This window comes from Staurois parvus, unplaced genomic scaffold (assembly GCF_062004578.1).
Source record: "Staurois parvus isolate SC_StPar_1 unplaced genomic scaffold, SC_StPar_1.0 ptg000014l, whole genome shotgun sequence".
Lineage (NCBI taxonomy): Eukaryota > Metazoa > Chordata > Amphibia > Anura > Ranidae > Staurois > Staurois parvus.
The window spans coordinates 12106931-12127743 of NW_028317810.1; the positions used below are offsets into that span (position 1 = coordinate 12106931).

Here is a 20813-nt window from a genome sequence, read left to right on the forward strand (position 1 = left end):
TCCCCCCTGGATGGTACTCAAAGTGAAGCAACCGGCCTTACATCAGTGTCTGTCATTATCTCACAGGCTTTGGCCAGCTGGCCCACATGTCCCGACATATTATCTCTTGTTGTTAGCATCCCACAGTATCCAAAGAAGCTAATGTGTGCCATTTTGGTGCTCTTGCTCTCTGCCCCGTGCAGGATGCTGGACACAGGTAGCAACTCCACCTCTCTTCCTCCAGAAACCTTTGGTGCCAGTAGCTTCTCTCACTGAGCAGGCTCTACCAGCTCAAGAAGTTAACTCTTTGCCAGCTGAAAATACCCCTCAATCTGACTGCCGGTTTCTCAGGAAAAACCTTTTAGTTGCAAGAAATAAACACCACAGTGGTCCTCTCCTATGTATCCCCACACTGGACAGACCATAAAAAAAACCCAGCTCTTGATCCTCTCATTGGTTGACATTGGCAATGACTGCATGCGCTAATGGGAAATACCAGATACTCCTCCAAATGTGACACTTCCCCTGAAGGGGCTGAAGAAGGTTCAACATGTTCTTTTTCCAAATAATACAGGAGCATCCAGGCATACAAGAACAGTCCATTCACTCTGGCTTACTCCAAAAGGTGAGCTATTGCTAACAGAGGACACTTCTCAATCAGTAATAGTAGGAAAAATGCAGGTAGGCTGGAACAGTCTACAGGTTCATGGCTGGGGATCAGGAAGTAGCTTTAGCACATGTAAAGAACATGTCAAATGATCTTGGCACATAATCAGTCCCTAGGTACAGCATCTTGTAAGGTAGTCCAGCATTCAGTCCAAAGGGCTCCAGGGGCAAGCAGACCCCCTTTTCTCACAGCTCACAGTTCCATCTCCTCAGGAGGAAATGACAATCCCATCAGGACTCCAGGCTATTTAATAGCATCCTAGCCAACATCTGGAGATCCCCAGGGATTGGCTAGGACCTGCTCAATGTTCAGGACAGTCATTTTAATTCTACCTCTCTAAGTTCCAGAGGCAAGGGGAAGTAATCAAACCCTCAGCCTGTGAAGCCCTGAACAGACCAATCACTGCTCATCTGATTACAAAAGGAGCCAAAAACTAAATTTACCTAGCAGCCTAACTAGGAGGGCGCTATAATTAATACCACAAAAAATTGTCTTTAAATGTTTTTAATACATTCCTTTTTGTATTATTTGAAAATACCCAGAAAACAAGGCTATCTATCCAAGTTATATGAATCAGATAATGACTGCAACAAAACAGATTTATATATCATATTAATCGATCTCCATTTATGCAACATCTATTATTCCCTGTTGTGTGTGCAGCAATCAATCTTACTTCATGTTTACTGAAATCCAAACTAATTTTTAATGAACCAATACAGGGAGATAGTAACATTTTAGTAAGTAATGGAAAAGTGAAATATTATTGTTTGCATAATATTAATTTTTTTTGTAAAGAAATGTGAAACCTATTATGTAAATGCTTAAGAAATAGAAATGTGTTTTAACATTGCTAAGGGTTTTTTTACACAGGTATTAAACACTACATATACACTACAAAGCCATATTGTTTACAGATTGATACAGCAGTATTGTATGCTATGGACCCATTCACAAAGCTACATTTAGGTGCGTATTGCTTAGCTGCGTACACCAAAACAAGGAAAATCTGTGCCCACCATAGTTTACTTGCTCTGCATCTGCGCCTGAAAAGCTCAAGAAAAATGCTTCCCTATGTATGTGAATGTATATCTATGTATGTTTTCACACTGAGGCATTGCGCTTGCGAAGTGGTGTAAAAACTCCTGCTTGCAGCACCTTTGGGGCATGTTTGGTGAGTTAAAAAAAAATGCCACAAAACGCCTCTTCCCATTGAAATCAATGGAAAATGCCTTAAAAGCACCTGAAAAGTGCCTCAAAAACACCTGAAAAGCTCTCTGAGAAGCGTTTTTGGTGTAGTTTTTAAGTCATGTGTCCTTTAATAATGCTCAGAAAGTGATGCAAAAGCACAGTAAAAACACCTACGTGTTTTGGCGGAGGATCAGTGTGAAAGTAGCTAAGGGTTTAAAGCCACTTAGGGGAACATGGCAAGCTGTCACCATCCTAGTGTATCCTGTACACAGTGTACAGTGTAAGTAGATTAAGGCTACTTTCACACTGAGGAATTTTTTAAGTGTTTTTGCATTAAAAAAAACACCTGAAAAGCTCAAGAAAAACACTTCCCTATGTATGTGAATGTACATCTATTTTGTGTTTGCGGTGCGGTGTAAGAACTTCTGCTTGCAGCATCTTTGGGGGATGTTTGAGGAGTTAAAAAAAGCCCCAAAAATGCCTCTTCCCATTGAAATCAATGGAAAACCCCTGAAAAACACCTGAAAAGGACCTCAAAACACCTCTGAGAAGTGTTTTTGGTGCAGTTTTTAAGTCACATGTCCTTTACAAATGCTCAGAAAGTACAGCAAAAGAGCAGTAAAAATGCCTAAGCGTTTTTGGTGTGTTTTTGCAGCGGATCAGTGTGAAAGTAGTCTAACCCCCATAGGTGCAATGCAATCTAAACATGAGAGGCTGACTCTGTAATCAATGTAATTTGTCCTCCATCTCTTAAAAAACATCACATTGACAATATGGCTTCCATTTAAATTGGAAAGGCTGATACTATGCAGTTTAGCTGATTTCCTGAACTAGGCACCAAGATAAAATTTGTTGTTCATGCCCATTCACTTTAGAACCACTGACAGCTAATGGAAGCTAAGCATTTATGCCGACTTTCACCAATGGTGCACAGCTAAATTATTTTTAAAAAATAATCTACCTGTGTGAGTTTTATTTTGTTTTTAAATTTACTTTTTTAATGCTGTGAATTTATGCAATGCGGTCAATTCTAAACAAATGTCTTTTTTAAGCTGGAAATCTATTTAAAACTAAAATCTGTGGTACATATGCTGGAGAATAAAAAGCTAAAAATTTGAATTTATACTCTTTTGGATGGGTAACCATAAATCATAAGAAACCGGTCAGTACAAAGAATACACAAACTGGTGCTTTTTAGTGATAGTTTTAGAGAAAAGCATTTGCAGTGCTTCAGCTCTGATACTGATATTAGTTCAGGAGCTATCAGTATTATTTCTGACAACCAATAAATAAATGTGCAAGTTGTATTGCTAATCTGCTTTTGAAAATATTAGTTGCCTGGCAATCTCAGGCTTATCTCAAGTCAAGAAGTCAGAACTCCTGGTCTGTTTACTTGTATATCAGGACTTAAAGGATAAGTTCACCTTTCATAACATGTTACACCCATATTCAGGGTGTAACATGTAACATGTTATGATCAGACCAGCCCCCGCTCCTCCACTTTGACAACTAGTCGGGGAACTTCTTCCCCTTCACTAGCTGTCAAATTTTTAAAAAAGTGGTTGTGCGGGGCTCCGCCGCGTCACTCATTCACTGTGTTCTGTGAATGAGAAACTACAAATACCAACAGCCTTAGCAGCTGTTGGTTTGTAGTTCTCAATGTACTACCACGGCTCTGTGGAGTGTCATGGTAGTTCATTACTGATACTTCCTGTCAGTATATCTGCTTGCCTGTACATCCCATACAGCAAGCAGATATACTGACAGGTCTGCAGGAGACCTGCATGGCACCAGCGATTTGTTGATCGCAGGTGCAATGATTTACAGGCTCCTGCAACAAAAAATAATAAATGCACATTTTTTTACTTGCAAAGGTGAACATATCCTTTAACAGTAAAGGCCACTGGAATTGCTTGACTGCCAAGTCACTAGCATTTTGTAAGAGGAAATGACAGTAGTCATTAGCAGTAATGACAGCTTTTATACTACATTTCATACAGCAGTCCTTTTAAACAACATACGTTGTTCCATGGTCCAGCCACATTAAATGGTTTTAAACCCAAATGCAAAAATGTAATATGTTGCAGCTTACCAATCTTTAGATGTGGTGGTTGCATTAGTTTTCTTTTTTTTAGGCTTTTTTCCTGGTGATCTGGCCAGTAACATACCTCCTATAGGCAAGTGGTCCCCTCCAGAGCTGCGCTGTCGCTCACAGGCGCCTCCACCTTCTGATTTCTTTCCAGGTTCTGACTCTTCAGCTACTGCATTGTCTGGTGAATGGCATGGAACCACACCATAGGTGTATGTTGATATACTCATGCATAGCTCAGTGTACAAAAACACTGAAAGGTAGGACAAAGGGTACATGACAGAAGAAACCAATGGGGGTCTCTTCATTCATAAATATCCTGTGTTTTTTAGGCTTCATTCCACTTTGATGGACATAAAATAATTACTGCCTTTTCAAAATAGAGATGGCTGGGAGCCATATCATTTACAACCACCTTTATTCCCACTTTATATCTACTAAACAGGTTTAACTAGATTTACGAAATGTATTTGATAGGGAATTTAGTGAATGCTTACCAAACCAGCAATTACTGATTTAGTCATTTGAAGTTCATTCTCCAATGCCCAGGGGTGTACAAGTTTGAAATAAACAGCATTGGTTTGTTGATCGGTAATTAGTAACCCAGGCACACAACAAAGGCAACGCTGCTGTCTCTGGATACACTGCGCACCATCTCCTCCTACAAACACTAGAGGAAATCTCTGTGTGCTTCTCTCTAACAAACACCGCACTTCTCAATAGGCACTGAGCACACTGCTTCCATCTCCTCCTACTCTATTCACAGGACAAACAACTGACCAAACTGTAATAAAGGACTTGGAGACAAACCACTTCACATTGATGGGAGGGGAAAACACGCTTTCATGTCATAACTTTCAGTATCTGTATTTGTTTAGTTACATGTTATGATTCTGTTGTAATAAAGTGCATAGTAGAAACACCTGTATTGGTAAGAAGAGCTAACTGGTTCATTTTTATTACTTTCTAGATTGCTCTCCCCTCCTTTCCTTAGTCTAGTGATCCAAACATTCTGGTAACCAGTGGCAACCTTGTCTGTGTCTGCTTCAGGCTCTGATAACTATTACTTCACTCTTGTGGAGGGGAGTTCTAGGATTTCCAAGCAGTTCCTACAGCTTTCACATCAGGTTTGCAGTTATCCATTTCACGCTAATTTTTATGCTTGTGTATGTGAGTTAAATGTAAATATATATATATTTTTTTACACATTTAATATATATTAAAATGTTTAATGTTTTTAGAATATAATAAAATGTGAATATATGTGTGTATATATATATAATTTATTATTATTATTATTTAAACATATTAAAAAAAATTAAAGTTTAACATTTTTAACACATTCCTTAACTGCACCAGAATTTGTCCCACTTGTAGGGATGAACAACAAGTTCTGCTACAATTTGTTAAGTGGGTGTATTATTTATTTTTTGTTTTTTCTGCATTACTTTTATTTATTTTTGTGCATTTTATCATTATTATAATGTGCTGTCACTTTACATTTTTAGTTGACTTTTTTCACTGTTTTCCCTTTAAAACAAAAAAGCAAAGTTAGCAAGACCAACAATGGGCTGTTTGTTTGCTACAAAAACGGTCTGTGGCAATGGGCTTTTTTTTTGCATCGGACAGGTTTTGCATTCTTATACAAGTCTAAGAATGTCTAAAAAAGGTCAAATGTCAGTTAAGAAAAAGATCAATTGCAGTTAAACTGCACCTGTCAATGAATTCTGAATGACCTTGGAAGTATTTCAAACCAATCGCACTGACACAAACCAAAAGCCCATTGCACCCATAATAGTCATCCAAAACCACCGTTAGGGCTCGTTTACACTTGACTGTTTTACCAACGCTTGCCAAACGCCCTCAATCCCCTCATGTTTTGCATTGTATTGGTATTGTTCTGTCACATGTTCTGTCCCCTTCTGTAATGTACAGCGCTGAGCGAACTATTGGCGCTTTATAAATACTGTATAATAATAATAATAGCATTTGGCAAGCGTTGGTCCGGCGTTTGCGGAACGTTTTTTAACGCTCGGCAAACGCTCCACAAATGCCGCATGCGCGGTTTAGCGGCGGTTGCTAGGCGTTTGCCGAGCATTAAAAACGCCCCACAAATGCCTATAATTCAGTTTGAATGGTGTTACCGCCCTGCAAACGCCCCGAAACGGCGTTGCAAATGCACCGCAAACGCCGGCCGGGCGTTTGCGGAGCGGCACCATAGACTAGAAATGGAGGCTTCAACGCCTCCTGACTCGACCAGAGGCATCCGTTTTGCCGTGACGCAACATGACGCGACGCAAACGCTCCCGTTAGCACAGCACCATGTGCTGTAATGTGCAGAGTTGGCAGAGGCGTTTGGGAAGCGGTAAAAACGCTTCCCAAACGCCTCTCTGCCGTCTGCACACAACGCTAGTGTGAACGTAGCCTTAGTTTGCTCCCCCCATTTTTTTATATGACATTTTTTAAAACACTACTGATTTTCACTGACGATGCAGGGAAATAAAGTCAAGTTCACTCATCCCTACCCAGTGTGTTTTATATCTATAGGACCACTATTAATAAAAATAATATATTTCAGTGACTGTATGTGAGTAGTTCATAATAGTGCTTCACCATGTTGATTTATTCTATTTCACAATCTTTATTTAAGTATGTTTCTACACATTTACAGGTAAATGCAGACCAAGATGTCAGCAAAAGTGACTGGGATAGAATAAACTATAAAACAGCTGTAGCCCACAGGTTTTTTTGGTGGGGGGGGGAGAGTTACAAGAAATGGCCATCCCCAAACTGGTGCTAAACCTGTAGGTAAATGCTGTAAGAGAACCAAAACCTTTGCTAAGTGGAAGAGTGGGTTTGACAATAAAGTTGGCAGTGCCTTCACCCAGGACAGGGCCTCTTTGAACAGATGGGGTTCCCTTCCTGGGACACTCCAGAAGCTATGGGCAGCTGCAGTTAAACTATTAGATCATAAAAATACTTACAAAATCATTTCTTCTGATCTGGTATTAGTAGCATGGAGAGGATATATGGCAGAGACGTTCTCTCTCTCCACTTCCTCCTTTCAGGATCTTTTCCCAACAACCCCCGAGTCAGGAAGTGACATACATAATTTTACACTACAGTGTGATACTAACAGCTGATAGTAGAGGGCAATAAAGAAAGCTTACAGTGGTTAGTGTTGCTGCAACTTCTTATGAACCTTTGTCAAAGTGTCAATGTTATGGTTTGTCTCAAATGCTGTCACTGTCATTATTGCTAACAGCTTGGTCTTTATGTAAATATGGAGAAATATATAGCATGTAAAATAAAAAAATGAATTTGTACTCTAATTGCTATTATTATGTATATTAAATTATTTTCTGCAAAAAAATAAAAATGATTGGAAGTGCCTTTTATATGACACCCCTTGTACTGCAGTTTTAAAGGATAAGCTCACCTTTGGGAGCATGTTACATGTTACCCTCATATTTAAGGTGTAACATGTAACATGGTCCAGCAGTCCTCTCCTCCACACTCCCCTGCTCCCCTGATATTCCCCCTGTGACAGTGGGCAGGGGTTCTTCTGTTCTATCAGTTTAAAATAAGCGCAGCTGTGTGGGCAATCTGTGAATAAATGGACTAGAAGTACAGTCTTCCACTGCAGTAGACGACTTGTAGTCCTCAATGAACTGTGACGGCGCTGGTGAACACTCTCATAGTTCATTGATCTTCCTTCTCCACAGTAACTGTTTGCCCGCATGGTATTGCACCTGTGCTCAGTACAATGCACCCATTGCACCCATGATCAGTGCAATAGTGAAATAGTTTTCAGGCTATTTTTTTGTTCTCCAGAAATATGTGCATTCATTATTTTTTCACAAAAGGTGAGCTTAGACTTTAATTCTTTGATTAATGGACTTTAAATGAAGTTGTCTTTTTTGATCCTCTTTTCTCTGTAGTGGACTAAAGTTGTCTACCACTCTGCAGCCTTTTCTTCAAAGCAGTCCAAGCTTAGCCCTGCACCTGTTGCACTTGTGTACATGGCTTGCATGGTCCCACACAGTCCGCTACTGGAAGAGGGGTCAAGGATAGCTTCACTGAAAGTAAACCAATGCATGCATGTAATGTTTACAAATGTGTTTTGTTATGCTGTTTAGAGGTTTCATGAGGACTGAGATGCCAGGAAATGCAGGAAATAGTGATCCACGAAGTTATATGGTCATTCAGCCTCTTCCAATTCCCAGCCAGAAGGGACTGAAAATCCAGGCCAGAAGTGCCACCCATTACAACTGCTGGGTACCCTGCCGAGATGAAATATTTAGCGACAACTACTACCGAAGACAGAGGCAATTGTCTCAGCAAGGCTATAACTCTTCCAATTACAAACCCTTTGAAGAACTGGGACAGCCTCTCTTCTTAGAAGTCAAAAAGCTCATCCTTCATTCACTGGGACAAGATGAACTGGTAATTAATATCTGTTTAGTTTGTTTATGTCATTAACACAAGATTGTTTTCTTCTTTTGCCTGTACATGTATTATTATTATTATTATTCAGAATTTATATAGCACCAACAGTTTGCATAGCACTTTACAATATAAAGGGAGACAATTCATTAATACAAAAGGGTTAGGATGGCCCTGTTCCTGGGAGCTTACAATCTTTGAAGGAGAGGCTAGTGGAACAATTAATATTGTAAAATTGGAACTCTCAGTTGCTCATCACTACACTGTTAAACTAACCAACAAGTTTTCCCATTCACAGGTATGTCTAGATCTCTGCAATCCATGTTACACCCAAACTAAATGTGCAGACTATTTAAGAGACAACAAAAATAATCATAATGTAGCAGCATACACTCAAGATATGTTTTCCTTTCCGGTTTAGTATCCAAAAGTATATTAATCTGCGGTATTTTAAAGTATATTAAAGACAAAAAAATTAATATATTGTAGCTTATCAGTTCTTAGATGTGGTGGTTGTATTCATTTTCCTATCTTAGGTGTATAATACAAGACACAGGACTGGTATTCATAGACCATGGCCTATATGCTGCTACCATCAGGTGATTGGATTCTTGCAAAAACCTTTCCTAAGGCTTCCCCAAGAGCATACCATATAACCCTGCTCTCTCTGTGAGGCTCCAGTTTTCTGCTTAGGTGTTTAGATGATAGACTTGGTCTCCGCTGGAGAAGTATTTTTTTCTTTTTTTAGTTGATTAAAGTTTTTTCATCTGAATCTTTTCTCAATACCTGACTACTTATTGCCTTTCTTCAACTGGCAGTTTCTGGACTGATTACCCTTGGTGTGCACCTTGGGGACTGTAACCCGGTCTCCACTGTGTGGAACTGGGAGGTACTCTTTACTTTGGACACTAGATTCTGTGTTAGGCACTCATCTTGGCATGAAGTACAAATTGTGAACTTAGTTACAGGGTCCTCTATGTTTCCTAGACCCTGAAGACCCTTTTATGAGCAAAGCAAGAACCTTTATAAGCCAGTGTTTTGGAAAAGGTAAAACCCAATATGTGGACTCTTTTAACAATGCCATCCACAGAGCAAAGCACACTATGCAGTTTAGAGGGCAGAGGATTTGGGTGTTTTTTAATTTAGTGTAGTGCACCATGCCATTTTGTTTCTAATGCTTCTCATGGAGTTTTAGAATTTGCATTTTTTTCCCTCCTATTAGGAATCATGAGAATGTAGTAAGTTTGTCACACCTCCCTGATGCCATGTTTACACCCGCCTTTTTTGCCGAGGATTCACACAGTACATAGTTGTATTCCCAAGGCCATCAATGTCTTATATTAACACCATTCTCCTCATCTGACTTTGTCTCCCTCGCAGGCACGCAGCTTGTCTGATAAAAGTAGACTTCTCTGCCAATATGTCTGAATTTTGAAAATTTTCATCACTTCTAGAACCTTTGGCCTCCTTTACTTGAAGATATGGAGGAGAGTATTAAGGACATTGATTTTCTAGCAGAGGTAGCAAGGGATTTGCTTTCCCATGAAGCTTTTGTAGTATAAGCTATGGCTTTGTATGAAATGTTTTCCACCGTGGACACACTAATTGATGAGTACTAAGAGAATGGCTAGGACTAAAAACACTTTTCCCATACATGCACAGATTGATTGTGTTCTTTATGAAGACTGGCTCTGCCCTGGAAAAAAACGTTTATACTCCTTCAATGCTTTCAGCTTATATTTATCCTATGGAAAAGGATTTTAAAAAGAAATTGACTTCTCCAGTAGTGGATCTGTTCTCAATAAACACCTTAAAATTACTGTTGAGGATGTTCTGTCCTTTAGGAATTCAGTATACTCTCCATCCCTCACACCCACCATCTGCAGTACTTGGGTCTAATCATGGAGACCAAGCCAGAATCTTCCTCTCTCAGAAGATTGTCTCCTTTATGTCCAGCTCTCAAACCCTCAGGCCATAACAACATCCTTATACTCGCTTCCGCTTGAGGGTTCTTGGTCCCATGGTGGCTTCCTTTGAGGGAGTCTCTATTGCCCTATTACACTCCAGATCCCTTCAACCCAACATTCTCAAGACATTGAACAAGCAGACGCAATCCTTGTATCGCCCAAGTCAAACGATGATCTCCCTGACATGGTGGATCTCCAATCCTGCCCTGGAATTGGGAAAGTTCTTTCTTCACAAAGCCTGGAACTTGGTAATGGCAGTCTTACAGGCTGGGGCAGAGTTTACAACTCTATGATTATTCAGGGAACATGATCCACAAAGGAGTCAAAACTACCCACTAATATTCTGAAACTGAGAGCCAGCAGACCATCTCTGCTCCCTTCTACAAGGTTACCCAGTCTGTGTACAGTCAGACAATGTCACAGCAGTGACCTACAAAAATGACCAAGAGAGCACCAGAAGCGTAGCAGCCCTGAAAAAAACTAATTAAATACTCTCAGGGGCAGAAAAATACATTCCAGCTCTCTTGGCCATCCACATTGTGGGAGTGGGCAACTGGTAGGTGGATTTCTAAGCTGCCAATACCTAGATCTGGAGGAGTGGTACAGACCCCAGTAGTACAGATTTCCTTCACCTTCACAGACCATCTTCCTCCCCACCAGTATAGCACCCCCTACAGTACAGACCCCCTCCCTCTCCACCAGTACAAAATCTACCTTCAGCACAGAGCTCCCTTCCAGTACATTGTCCCCCTCCAGTACAGTCCCCTCCTCACTAAACTAAATTCCCCGTCGCAGAACAGAACTCCCTCTCCAATACAGACCTCCTCCTCACCAGTACAGGCCTTCCCTCATTACAGAGCGTCCCTCAGCTCATATGATGTAGCTGCAGGGAGATTTGCATATAATGAGATTTAGCAAATCCTGAAGTTGACTCTGCAATATACAGTAAATGAGCTGTAGGCACAGTGTACAGGGACAGAGCCTTTATGGGACTGAATTATCGGACATAAAGTAAATGTAATTTTCATTTTACTAAACAGGTGCAGAGTTAGAAGCAATAACGCTGAACAGGTTCAGGATGGCAAAAAATGCATACACTGCTGAATGATGAAAGCTGCACATGCATTGCTTCTCCACAGCAATGCCTCTGTGGCACAATCAGGGTAACACGTGACTGCGTAGCATAGTCTCTGTAAGGCTATAACAACATTGAGTCAAGCTGAGAGATACAACTTCAGTAAAACAGGATCCAAAGCTTGAGAATGAACTACAGAACTTTGGTAACGATCATGGAGGGGCTCTGTACTATAGCTGCGTCTTTTGCAAAAAAGGAGATTGCTATAAAGCTTCTGACCAGCTACCCACACTCCGTTTCTGATAGTTATGAGCCTCATCTTGGCCAGCTATTTCTTGTCCTTTGGGTGTGGTCTTCCTGAGCTGCTGAGTGAGGAAAAACAAGAAACTTATATTACCTGGGCATGTCCAGGAACCCAGAGAGTTTTTGGAAAATAAGTTACAGGGGCCGGTGTCTGCACCTGACAATGGTTTGAAAATGGACACTCCACTATATTCCAAACCATTAAATTTGTTTTCTATGACAAGTTGGCAGACCATTTTTTATCCTGCAGAAAGCGTACAGGGGTCTCCCTAAGTAAGGCCTCTGTGAGTGTCTCAGGACCTTGGGTCTCAGTTCCATCCTCTGGAACAAAATTCAACTTGCCTATGTTTTCCAGAGGATCAATAGATGGTATTTCAGAGGGCTTTATAGTTGGAGCATGCACCTAAATGTGGGCCATTGGGCTTTGAAATGTTTTAGGATCTGCTGCTTCTGAGGATCTTGGAGATGATGGTGGAAGACAAGGAGGCAGTAATGATTGAGCCTCTGGTAGCAGAGATGCTTGTGGTTTATGAACTTTGGCAGTTTCCTAAAACCCCCTTATGGGCCTCTTTGTGCTTCTCAGTTTTTTTGGGTTCGAGCTCTCTGAATAACATAGAACACCTGAATTAGGCAGCTGTAGAACAACTCCTGGGACTTCTTCCCATGGTGTTTGCAATTTTCTTTCTGGCGAGCACCTTTCTGTGGCAATAGCACTCTGTCCCCAAGTTGAAGGTCAAAGTCTGATGCTTCCAACTCTCCTTTCACCACCCATGACTTTTTCTTAATAAATGTCTTTTTGGCGGTCCAAGGTAGTATGATATTTTTTACTTTCGAAACAAGGTTCCTGGTGTGAATGTGTCTATTGCAGACAGACATAAGGAAGGCAGAAGTGCTTGCCCAACATCTATGTCTTGGCAGTCTGGGTCCATATTGTCATCTCAAAATTGGTAAAGTGGTCCACTATGACTAGAACATGATGGTATCTTCCAAAATGTCAAGTGTATGAGAATCAATAGATGGGTCTTTTTGAGAAGCTGTGTGCTATTAGATCCCTGCTTGCATGCCATTTTTGGCAGTGGAGGCCCTCTCAACTGACTGCAGATCACTTATCCAGCTACCTCTGGAGGGAAGCCAAACAACCTATCTTTTTAGGGCATGTCTAGAAACCAAGGGAGTTGTGGAAAAAGAAGTTAAAGGGTCTGTGCCTGCATCTGAACTTGGTGAGAAAATTAGCATTTCCCTTTCAATATAAAGGACAATGAGCAATTAACAAGTGGCTAAAATATTTCAAGCTAAGCATATGGAATCATGTGCTTAAAATGATTTTTGCACCTAAAAGAAAACTATATAAATAAAGCCTTGCTTCTTTGAAGTATGCAAACCTTAGGGTACATTGCACAGCAACCACAGAAATACAATTTCTTGCTTATGTGACTGGCTCACTGCTAGGTGTCCCCTGCTCGAAAAATACCCTCTTAGGATTGTTAGCTTCTAAAGGGATGTAGATATGGCAGATTTCCTCATTGAAGTGCTGAGATTAAGGTGCCCATTTAAGAAAGAGAGAAAAGCTGAGGATCACAGCTGATCTCTCAGGTGTACCAGTTTATGAAGCTGAGGTGAGGAGCAGAGAACATTTTCTTCACTTCTCATCACAGGACACACCCTTCTGTCATTCACTTTTACAGAGATGGCCAGTTTATGGTGAGATCTGAAGATCTCACTGGCCATCTCTTTAAAATATCTCCATCCCAGATTCTCCAGCCCTGAGCTGGAGAATCTTGATGAGAAGCTGCTGTGATGTGAGGAAGAAGACTTCTTTCTTCCTAATATCAGCACCAGCGGGGTTAAACATTGATATTAATTATAACTATACATGTTTATGTATGTTTGTGTTTTATATATAGTTTACAGTATGTGTGTGTATATATATATATATATATATATATATATATATATATATATATATACAGTATAGTTATAATGTATTGTTGTTTAGAATGCATTAACACCTGAGCAATGCAGAATTGGCAGAATTGAACAATTCTTGCTGATATTCCAAATTGTGCTAAAATTGTATTAAAATACGCAGTGTGCTTTTGGGTGCCATTCATTGTTATTGGCACCCCAAATGCTGTTAGCAGACATGCATATTACTGGCCATCTCTTTAAAATATCTCCATTCCAGATTCTCCAGCCCTGAGCTGGAGAATCTTGGTGAGAAGCTGCTGTGATGTGAGGAAGAAGACTTCTTTCTTCCTAATATCAGCACCAGCGGGGTTAAACATTGATATTAATTATAACTATACATGTTTATGTATGTTTGTGTTTTATATATAGTTTACAGTATGTGTGTGTATATGTGTATATATATATATATATATATATATATATATATACAGTATAGTTATAATGTATTGTTGTTTAGAATGCATTAACACCTGAGCAATGCAGAATTGTTGGCAGAATTGAACAATTCTTGCTGATATTCCAAATTGTGCTAAAATTGTATTAAAATACGCAGTGTGCTTTTGGGTGCCATTCATTGTTATTGGCACCCCAAATGCTGTTAGCAGACATGCATATTGCTGCACATTTTGTCATTTGACAAATACGCTATCAATGCACCAAAATGCATATTTAAAACACTCCATACCAAAATAAGGTTCAGTTTGGCTTTTTGGGGCCTTTTTAATGTCTATTTTGGTGAAGTTTTTAACAAGCATTTGGCTGCTTTTTTTCAACACACATTTTTAAAAAAATGTGAGTTGAAATTTTTATGTGCATTTTGGTGCTTTTTTAACATGTGTTTTGGCAAATTTTTTACCTCCATTTTTGTGTGTTTTCTGGAAGCGCATGCAAAATGCATGTCATGTTTTCAGTGCCATTATTTGTTAATGGCACTCAAAAGTGGCTAGCAGATATGCAGTTTGCCAAAATATGCATAGAAACCAAATCAAAATACACTTTAAAGAAGTGCCAAAACACGTACTAAGAAAAGTGCCAATATGTGCGTTACAAACCACATTAAAATGCATGTTAAAATGTGCCAAAATGTGCGTTAAAGTGCCTAGGGCTAGGTTCACACCTATGCAGGTTGCGTTTGAGCTGTTTCTGCATTGCGTTTTTGCACTTGCGTTTTTGATGCGTTTTGCATTTGTAATTTTTTTTATTGTTCTTGTTGCTAGGCAGATTTAAAACACAAAAACGCATAAAAAAATGCAGCAAAACACAGCAAAATTGCAATACATGCTTTTCTGCAGCATTTCCATTGAAGTTTATTGAACCAAAAATGCCACTTTTTGCGTTCAAAAAAGTCCCTGACCCTTTCCAAAAAATGCACCAGGTGACAACATGTTCCATAGGAAATCATGTTAAATGGACTGTACTGCATTTCTGCAAAATGCTGCAGAAAATGCTTCGGTGTGAATTTAGGGTAAATTTGTGTTTAGAAAAGCAGCAAAATGCACATTAAAAAAAAAACCCATATCAAAATGCATGTTAAAAAATACAGCATGTTAAAAAGCGGCAAACTGAATGTAAATAATGCTAAAAGGAGCCAAAATACAAATTTAAAGAATGTGCCAAAATGTGCGTTAAGAATTGCTTATTATTTTCATGTAATGGTCTTTTTAACTTTGGTTTCACTGTTTAATCTCAGGTGATCTGTAATCACATAATTATCTCAGGAGATCACATGCAGCCCTCCCCCCTCTGCACAGATCTCAGCTGTTCTCAGAGGAAAAACTTCTCTCTTCTCCTTCTGAGAACAAATGTTCTCCGCTTCATAAAAAGGACAGAGGAGAAGATTTTTTCCTGAGAACTGAAATGAGATAAATTATCTCTGCTTAATAAACGTACACCTTATTTAGGTGATTTACAAATTAGAGAAAGACAATCAAACAGCTATTCCTTTAGCAAAATTCAGAAATCTGCAAAAAATATTTGCAATATCTGTAGTTCACCTGGAAGGTTTTTTTTTTACAACAAAATGCAGTTTATCCATGTAGTACAAGTATGTAAAACGTATACATCCAAGCTAAATTATTGTACATCTGATAGCCAACTTCAGAAATACTGGATATTTTCTAAAGACAGTACCTTGTACATTTTTAGAGAATGGTTTTAGAAGTGAGCCTATAGTCACTTGCTGCACCCAGACAGATTTAGGAAAATGTGTCTTTTTAAATCTCCCTATAGTCTAATTCAGCGGTTCTCAACCTGGGGGTCGCGACCCCTTTGGGGGTCGAACGACCATTTCCCAGGGGTCGCCTAAGACCATCGGAAAACACGTATTTCCGATGGTCTTAGGAACCGAGACACCGCTCCTCTGACTCAGTCGATGTGTGGGCGGGATGACACGCTGCCCTGTCACCTGGCCACACCTCCGGGATCCCTCAACAACTCCGCCTCCTCGCCGCTGATTGGCCACCGGAACTGTAGCTCAGGAGAGGCACACAGGCGGCCAATCACCGGCGAGGAGGTGGAGCTTGGAGAGGAGGAGCCGAGCGGCAGCGCGCGTAGATCTAAGAAGATCGAGGGAACTGCCGGAGTAAGTGAAGAGGAGAGCGGCCAGAGAAGGAAGACAGCTGACAGGTAAGTGAGAGAGCGAGCCCAGGCTGGAGCAGGGGTCAGCAAGGTAAGTATCATTGGTGTCAGTGGGAGGAATAGTGCCCCATCATTTGTGTGACTAATACCAACAATGGGGCACTATTTCTCCCACTGACACCAATGATGGGGCACAATTTCCTCCCCCCCCACACTGACACCAATAATGGGGCACTATTCCTCCCCCCCACTGACACCAACGATGGGGCACTATTCCTCTTCCCCACTGACACCAACGATGGGGCACTATTCCTCTTCCCCACTGACACCAACGATGGGGCACTATTCCTCCCCCCCACTGACACCAACGATGGGGCACTATTCCTCCCCCCCACTGACACCAACGATGGGGCACTATTCCTCCCCCCACTGACACCAAGAATGGGGCACTATTCCTCCCCCCACCGACACCAACGATGGGGCACTATTCCCCCCCCTGACCCCAAAGATGGGGCACTATTTCCCCCTCCACCACACTGAGATCAATGATGGGGCACTATTCCTCCCACTGACACCAATGATGGGGCACTATTCCTCCCACTGACACCAATGCTGGGGCACTATTCCCCCCACTGACACCAATGATGGGGCACTATTCCCCCCACTGACACCAATGATGGGGCACTATTCCCCCCACTGACACCAATGATGGGGCACTATTCCCCCCACTGACACCAATGATGGGGCACTATTCCCCCCACTGACACCAATGATGGGGCACTATTCCCCCCACTGACACCAATGATGGGGCACTATTCCCCCCACTGACACCAATGATGGGGCACTATTCCCCCCACTGACACCAATGATGGGGCACTATTCCCCCCACTGACACCAATGATGGGGCACTATTCCCCCCACTGACACCAATGATGGGGCACTATTCCCCCCACTGACACCAATGATGGGGCACTATTCCCCCCACTGACACCAATGATGGGGCACTATTCCTCCCACTGACACCAATGATGGGGCACTATTCCTCCCACTGACACCAATGATGGGGCACTATTCCTCCCACTGACACCAATGATGGGGCACTATTCCTCCCACTGACACCAATGATGGGGCACTATTCCTCCCACTGACACCAATGATGGGGCACTATTCCTCCCACTGACACCAATGATGGGGCACTATTCCTCCCACTGACACCAATGATGGGGCACTATTCCTCCCACTGACACCAATGATGGGGCACTATTCCCCCCACTGACACCAATGATGGGGCACTATTCCCCCCACTGACACCAATGATGGGGCACTATTCCCCCACTGACACCAATGATGGGGCACTATTCCCCCCACTGACACCAACGTTGGGGCACTATTCCCCCCACTGACACCAACGTTGGGGCTCTATTCCCCCCACTGACACCAACGATGGGGCACTATTCCCCCCACTGACACCAACGATGGGGCACTATTCCTCCCAATGACACCAACGATGGGGCACTATTCCTCCCAATGACACCAACGATGGGGCACTATTCCCCCCACTGACACCAACGATGGGGCACTATTCCCCCCCACTGACACCAACGATGGGGCACTATTCCCCCCACTGACACCAACGATGGGGCACTATTCCCCCCACTGACACCAACGATGGGGCACTATTCCCCCCACTGACACCAATGATGGGGCACTATTCCCCCCACTGACACCAACGATGGGGCACTATTCCCCCCACTGACACCAACGATGGGGCACTATTCCCCCCACTGACACCAACGATGGGGCACTATTCCCCCCACTGACACCAACGATGGGGCACTATTCCCCCCACTGACACCAACGATGGGGCACTATTCCCCCCACTGACACCAACGATGGGGCACTATTCCCCCCACTGACACCAACGATGGGGCACTATTCCCCCCACTGACACCAACGATGGGGCACTATTCCCCCCACTGACACCAACGATGGGGCACTATTCCCCCCACTGACACCAACGATGGGGCACTATTCCTCCCACTCACACCAACGATGGGGCACTATTCCTCCCACTGACACCAACGATGGGGCACTATTCCTCCCACTGACACCAACGATGGGGCACTATTCCTCCCACTGACACCAACGATGGGGCACTATTCCTCCCACTGACATCAGTGATGGGGCACTACTCCTTCCACTGACACCAATGATGTGGCACTAGTCCTCCCACTGCAAAATTACAGTTATGAAGTAGCAACGAAAATAATTTTATGGTTGGGGGTCACCACAACATGAGGAACTGTATTAAGGGGTCGCGGCATTAGAAAGGTTGAGAACCACTGGTCTAATTGATTGCCTACAGGATTTGTAAAGGAGTTAATACAGGATTTGCAAGACTGGCGCAAAGCTTGTTTGGTGAATACATAGGTCATCAATGCACCCAACAGCAAGGCAATCAACCCAAACGTAATGTAACGGTATTTATCTTGTGTGCACACATTGTAAGGATGTGCACAACTATGACAGCGTATATATGGCAAATTCACTGAATTCATCAAATTTGGTTGCATACGTTTCCACTTTATCTGGGTTTCTGCCCACAAAATATAGGCATAGAGCTAGCACTCTATAATACACTTTCATTTATAATTTTTATTTTGCTCTTCAGCAAAGCACTTGGTACAGTACAACATCCATAATGGGCATGGTATTGACACAGCCCCAAATGATCCACATTGCCTCACAACAGATATGGTTTGGAAACATTTAGATAGAATAAAAGTGAATAAAGCACCTGAACCAGATGGCATACACCCACAGGTCCTTAAAGAATTGAGCTCTGTCATTTCAAAGATATGGTTTCTAATTTTTAGGGACTCTTTAATGACTGGCATAGTACCACTGGACTGGCGTAAGGCCAATGTGATGCCAGTATTTAAAAAGGGAGCAAAATCTTTATCAAGTAATTATAGACCTGTTAGTTTGACATTTATAGTTGGGAAGATACTGGAGAGTTTAAGAAAAGACCACATAGATGAGTTCTTGCTGGCAAAAATATTTTAAGCAACAGACAGCATGGATTCATGAAAGACAAAAGTTGTCAAATAAATCTGATTTCTTTTTATGAGGAGGTGAGCAAAACCTTGGACAGATGGGTGGCGGTGGACGTGGTATACTTGGATTTTGTAAAAGCGTTTGATACAGTTCCCCACACACGGCTAATGTGTAAGTTAAAGTCTACAGGCTTGGAAAAATCAGTATGTAAATGGATAGAAAACTGGCTAAAAGATCGTATTCAGAGAGTAGTTAACAATTCATACTCTGAATGGTCTAGGGTTGTTAGTGGTGTACTCCAAGGTTCAGTGTTGGAACCCTTACTTTTTAATACATTTATTAATGATATAGGGTCTGGGATTAAAAGTACAGTTTCAGTCTTTGCAGATGACACCAAGCTGTGCAGTGGAATAACGTCCTTACAGGATGTCTCCAACTTACAAGCTGACCTCAATGCACTGTTTAATTGGGCAATTATGTGGCAAATGAGGTTTAATGTTGATAATTGTAAAGTTATGCACTTGGCGGCTAAGAATATGCATGCATCATACATACTAGGGGGGGTACAACTGGTGGAATCAATGGTGGAGAAGGATCTGGGAGTTCTGGTAGATCACAAGCTTAATAATGGCATGCAATGCCAAGCTGCGGTGTCCAAAGCGAGCAAAATCCTCTCTTGCATTAAAAGAGGTATAGACTTCACAGAGAGAGATATCATATTACCCCAGGACAAATCATTATTAATACCTCATCTGGAATATGCAGTTCAGTTTTGGACACAATTCCACAAAAGGGATATAGGGGAACTGGAAGTGCAGAGAAGGGCAACCAAACTGATAAGGGGAGGCATGGAGGAGATCAGCTATGAGGAAGGATTAGAGGAACTGAATGTATTCTCTCTTGAGAAGAGAAGATTAAGGGGGGATATGGTCAACATGTATAATTGCATATAATGAACTCGGCGTAGAGTTATTCACCCTGATGTCATCACAGAGATTTCATATCAAAATATGGAAAGGCTTCTTCACAGTAAAAAAAAACAGCTGTGAAAATGTGGAATAGACTCTCTCAAGAGTTGGTTCTGGCCAATTGCCTCTTGGGGGATCAGGAAGGATTTTTGTACCCCTGCAGGAGCAAATGGGATCATGATTTGCTGTGTTTTTTACATTCCTCTGGATCAACTGTGGGTATAGGATTGTAACTATTTATTTATGTATTTATGTTATGGTTGAACTAGATGGACTTTCTTTTGTGAACCAGACTAACTAAGTAACTATGTAACAAGAGAGATTAGACTGGTGACTAGGATATTTGTCAAGATAGTAGTGAAGTGTGAATGTCAGAGACATAAACTCTTTATGGTGTTGGATCTTTGCTAAACATAAGACCCTCACCTCAAGTATTTGGGTCCCTTACAATACCTGCACCTGCAAGGAAATGACGGGAGCAAGGTGGTTCTCTCGTTCTGGGAGGATGTCATATGACATCCTCCCA

At 41.7% G+C, this 20813-nt stretch overlaps 1 protein-coding gene across 1 annotated transcript in view; it reads left to right on the plus strand.

Moving 5' to 3' along the window:
• Positions 1 to 4933: 4933 nt before the first annotated feature.
• CCDC60 (coiled-coil domain containing 60) overlaps positions 4934 to 20813 on the plus strand; it is a 238204-nt gene continuing 222324 nt past the window's right edge. The window contains exons 1-2 of the mRNA XM_089677358.1: positions 4934 to 5053; positions 8066 to 8372. Coding sequence (XP_089533484.1) covers positions 8073 to 8372 — 300 coding nt within the window. The 5' untranslated portion in view covers positions 4934 to 5053; positions 8066 to 8072. The remainder of the gene's footprint in view (positions 5054 to 8065; positions 8373 to 20813) is intronic.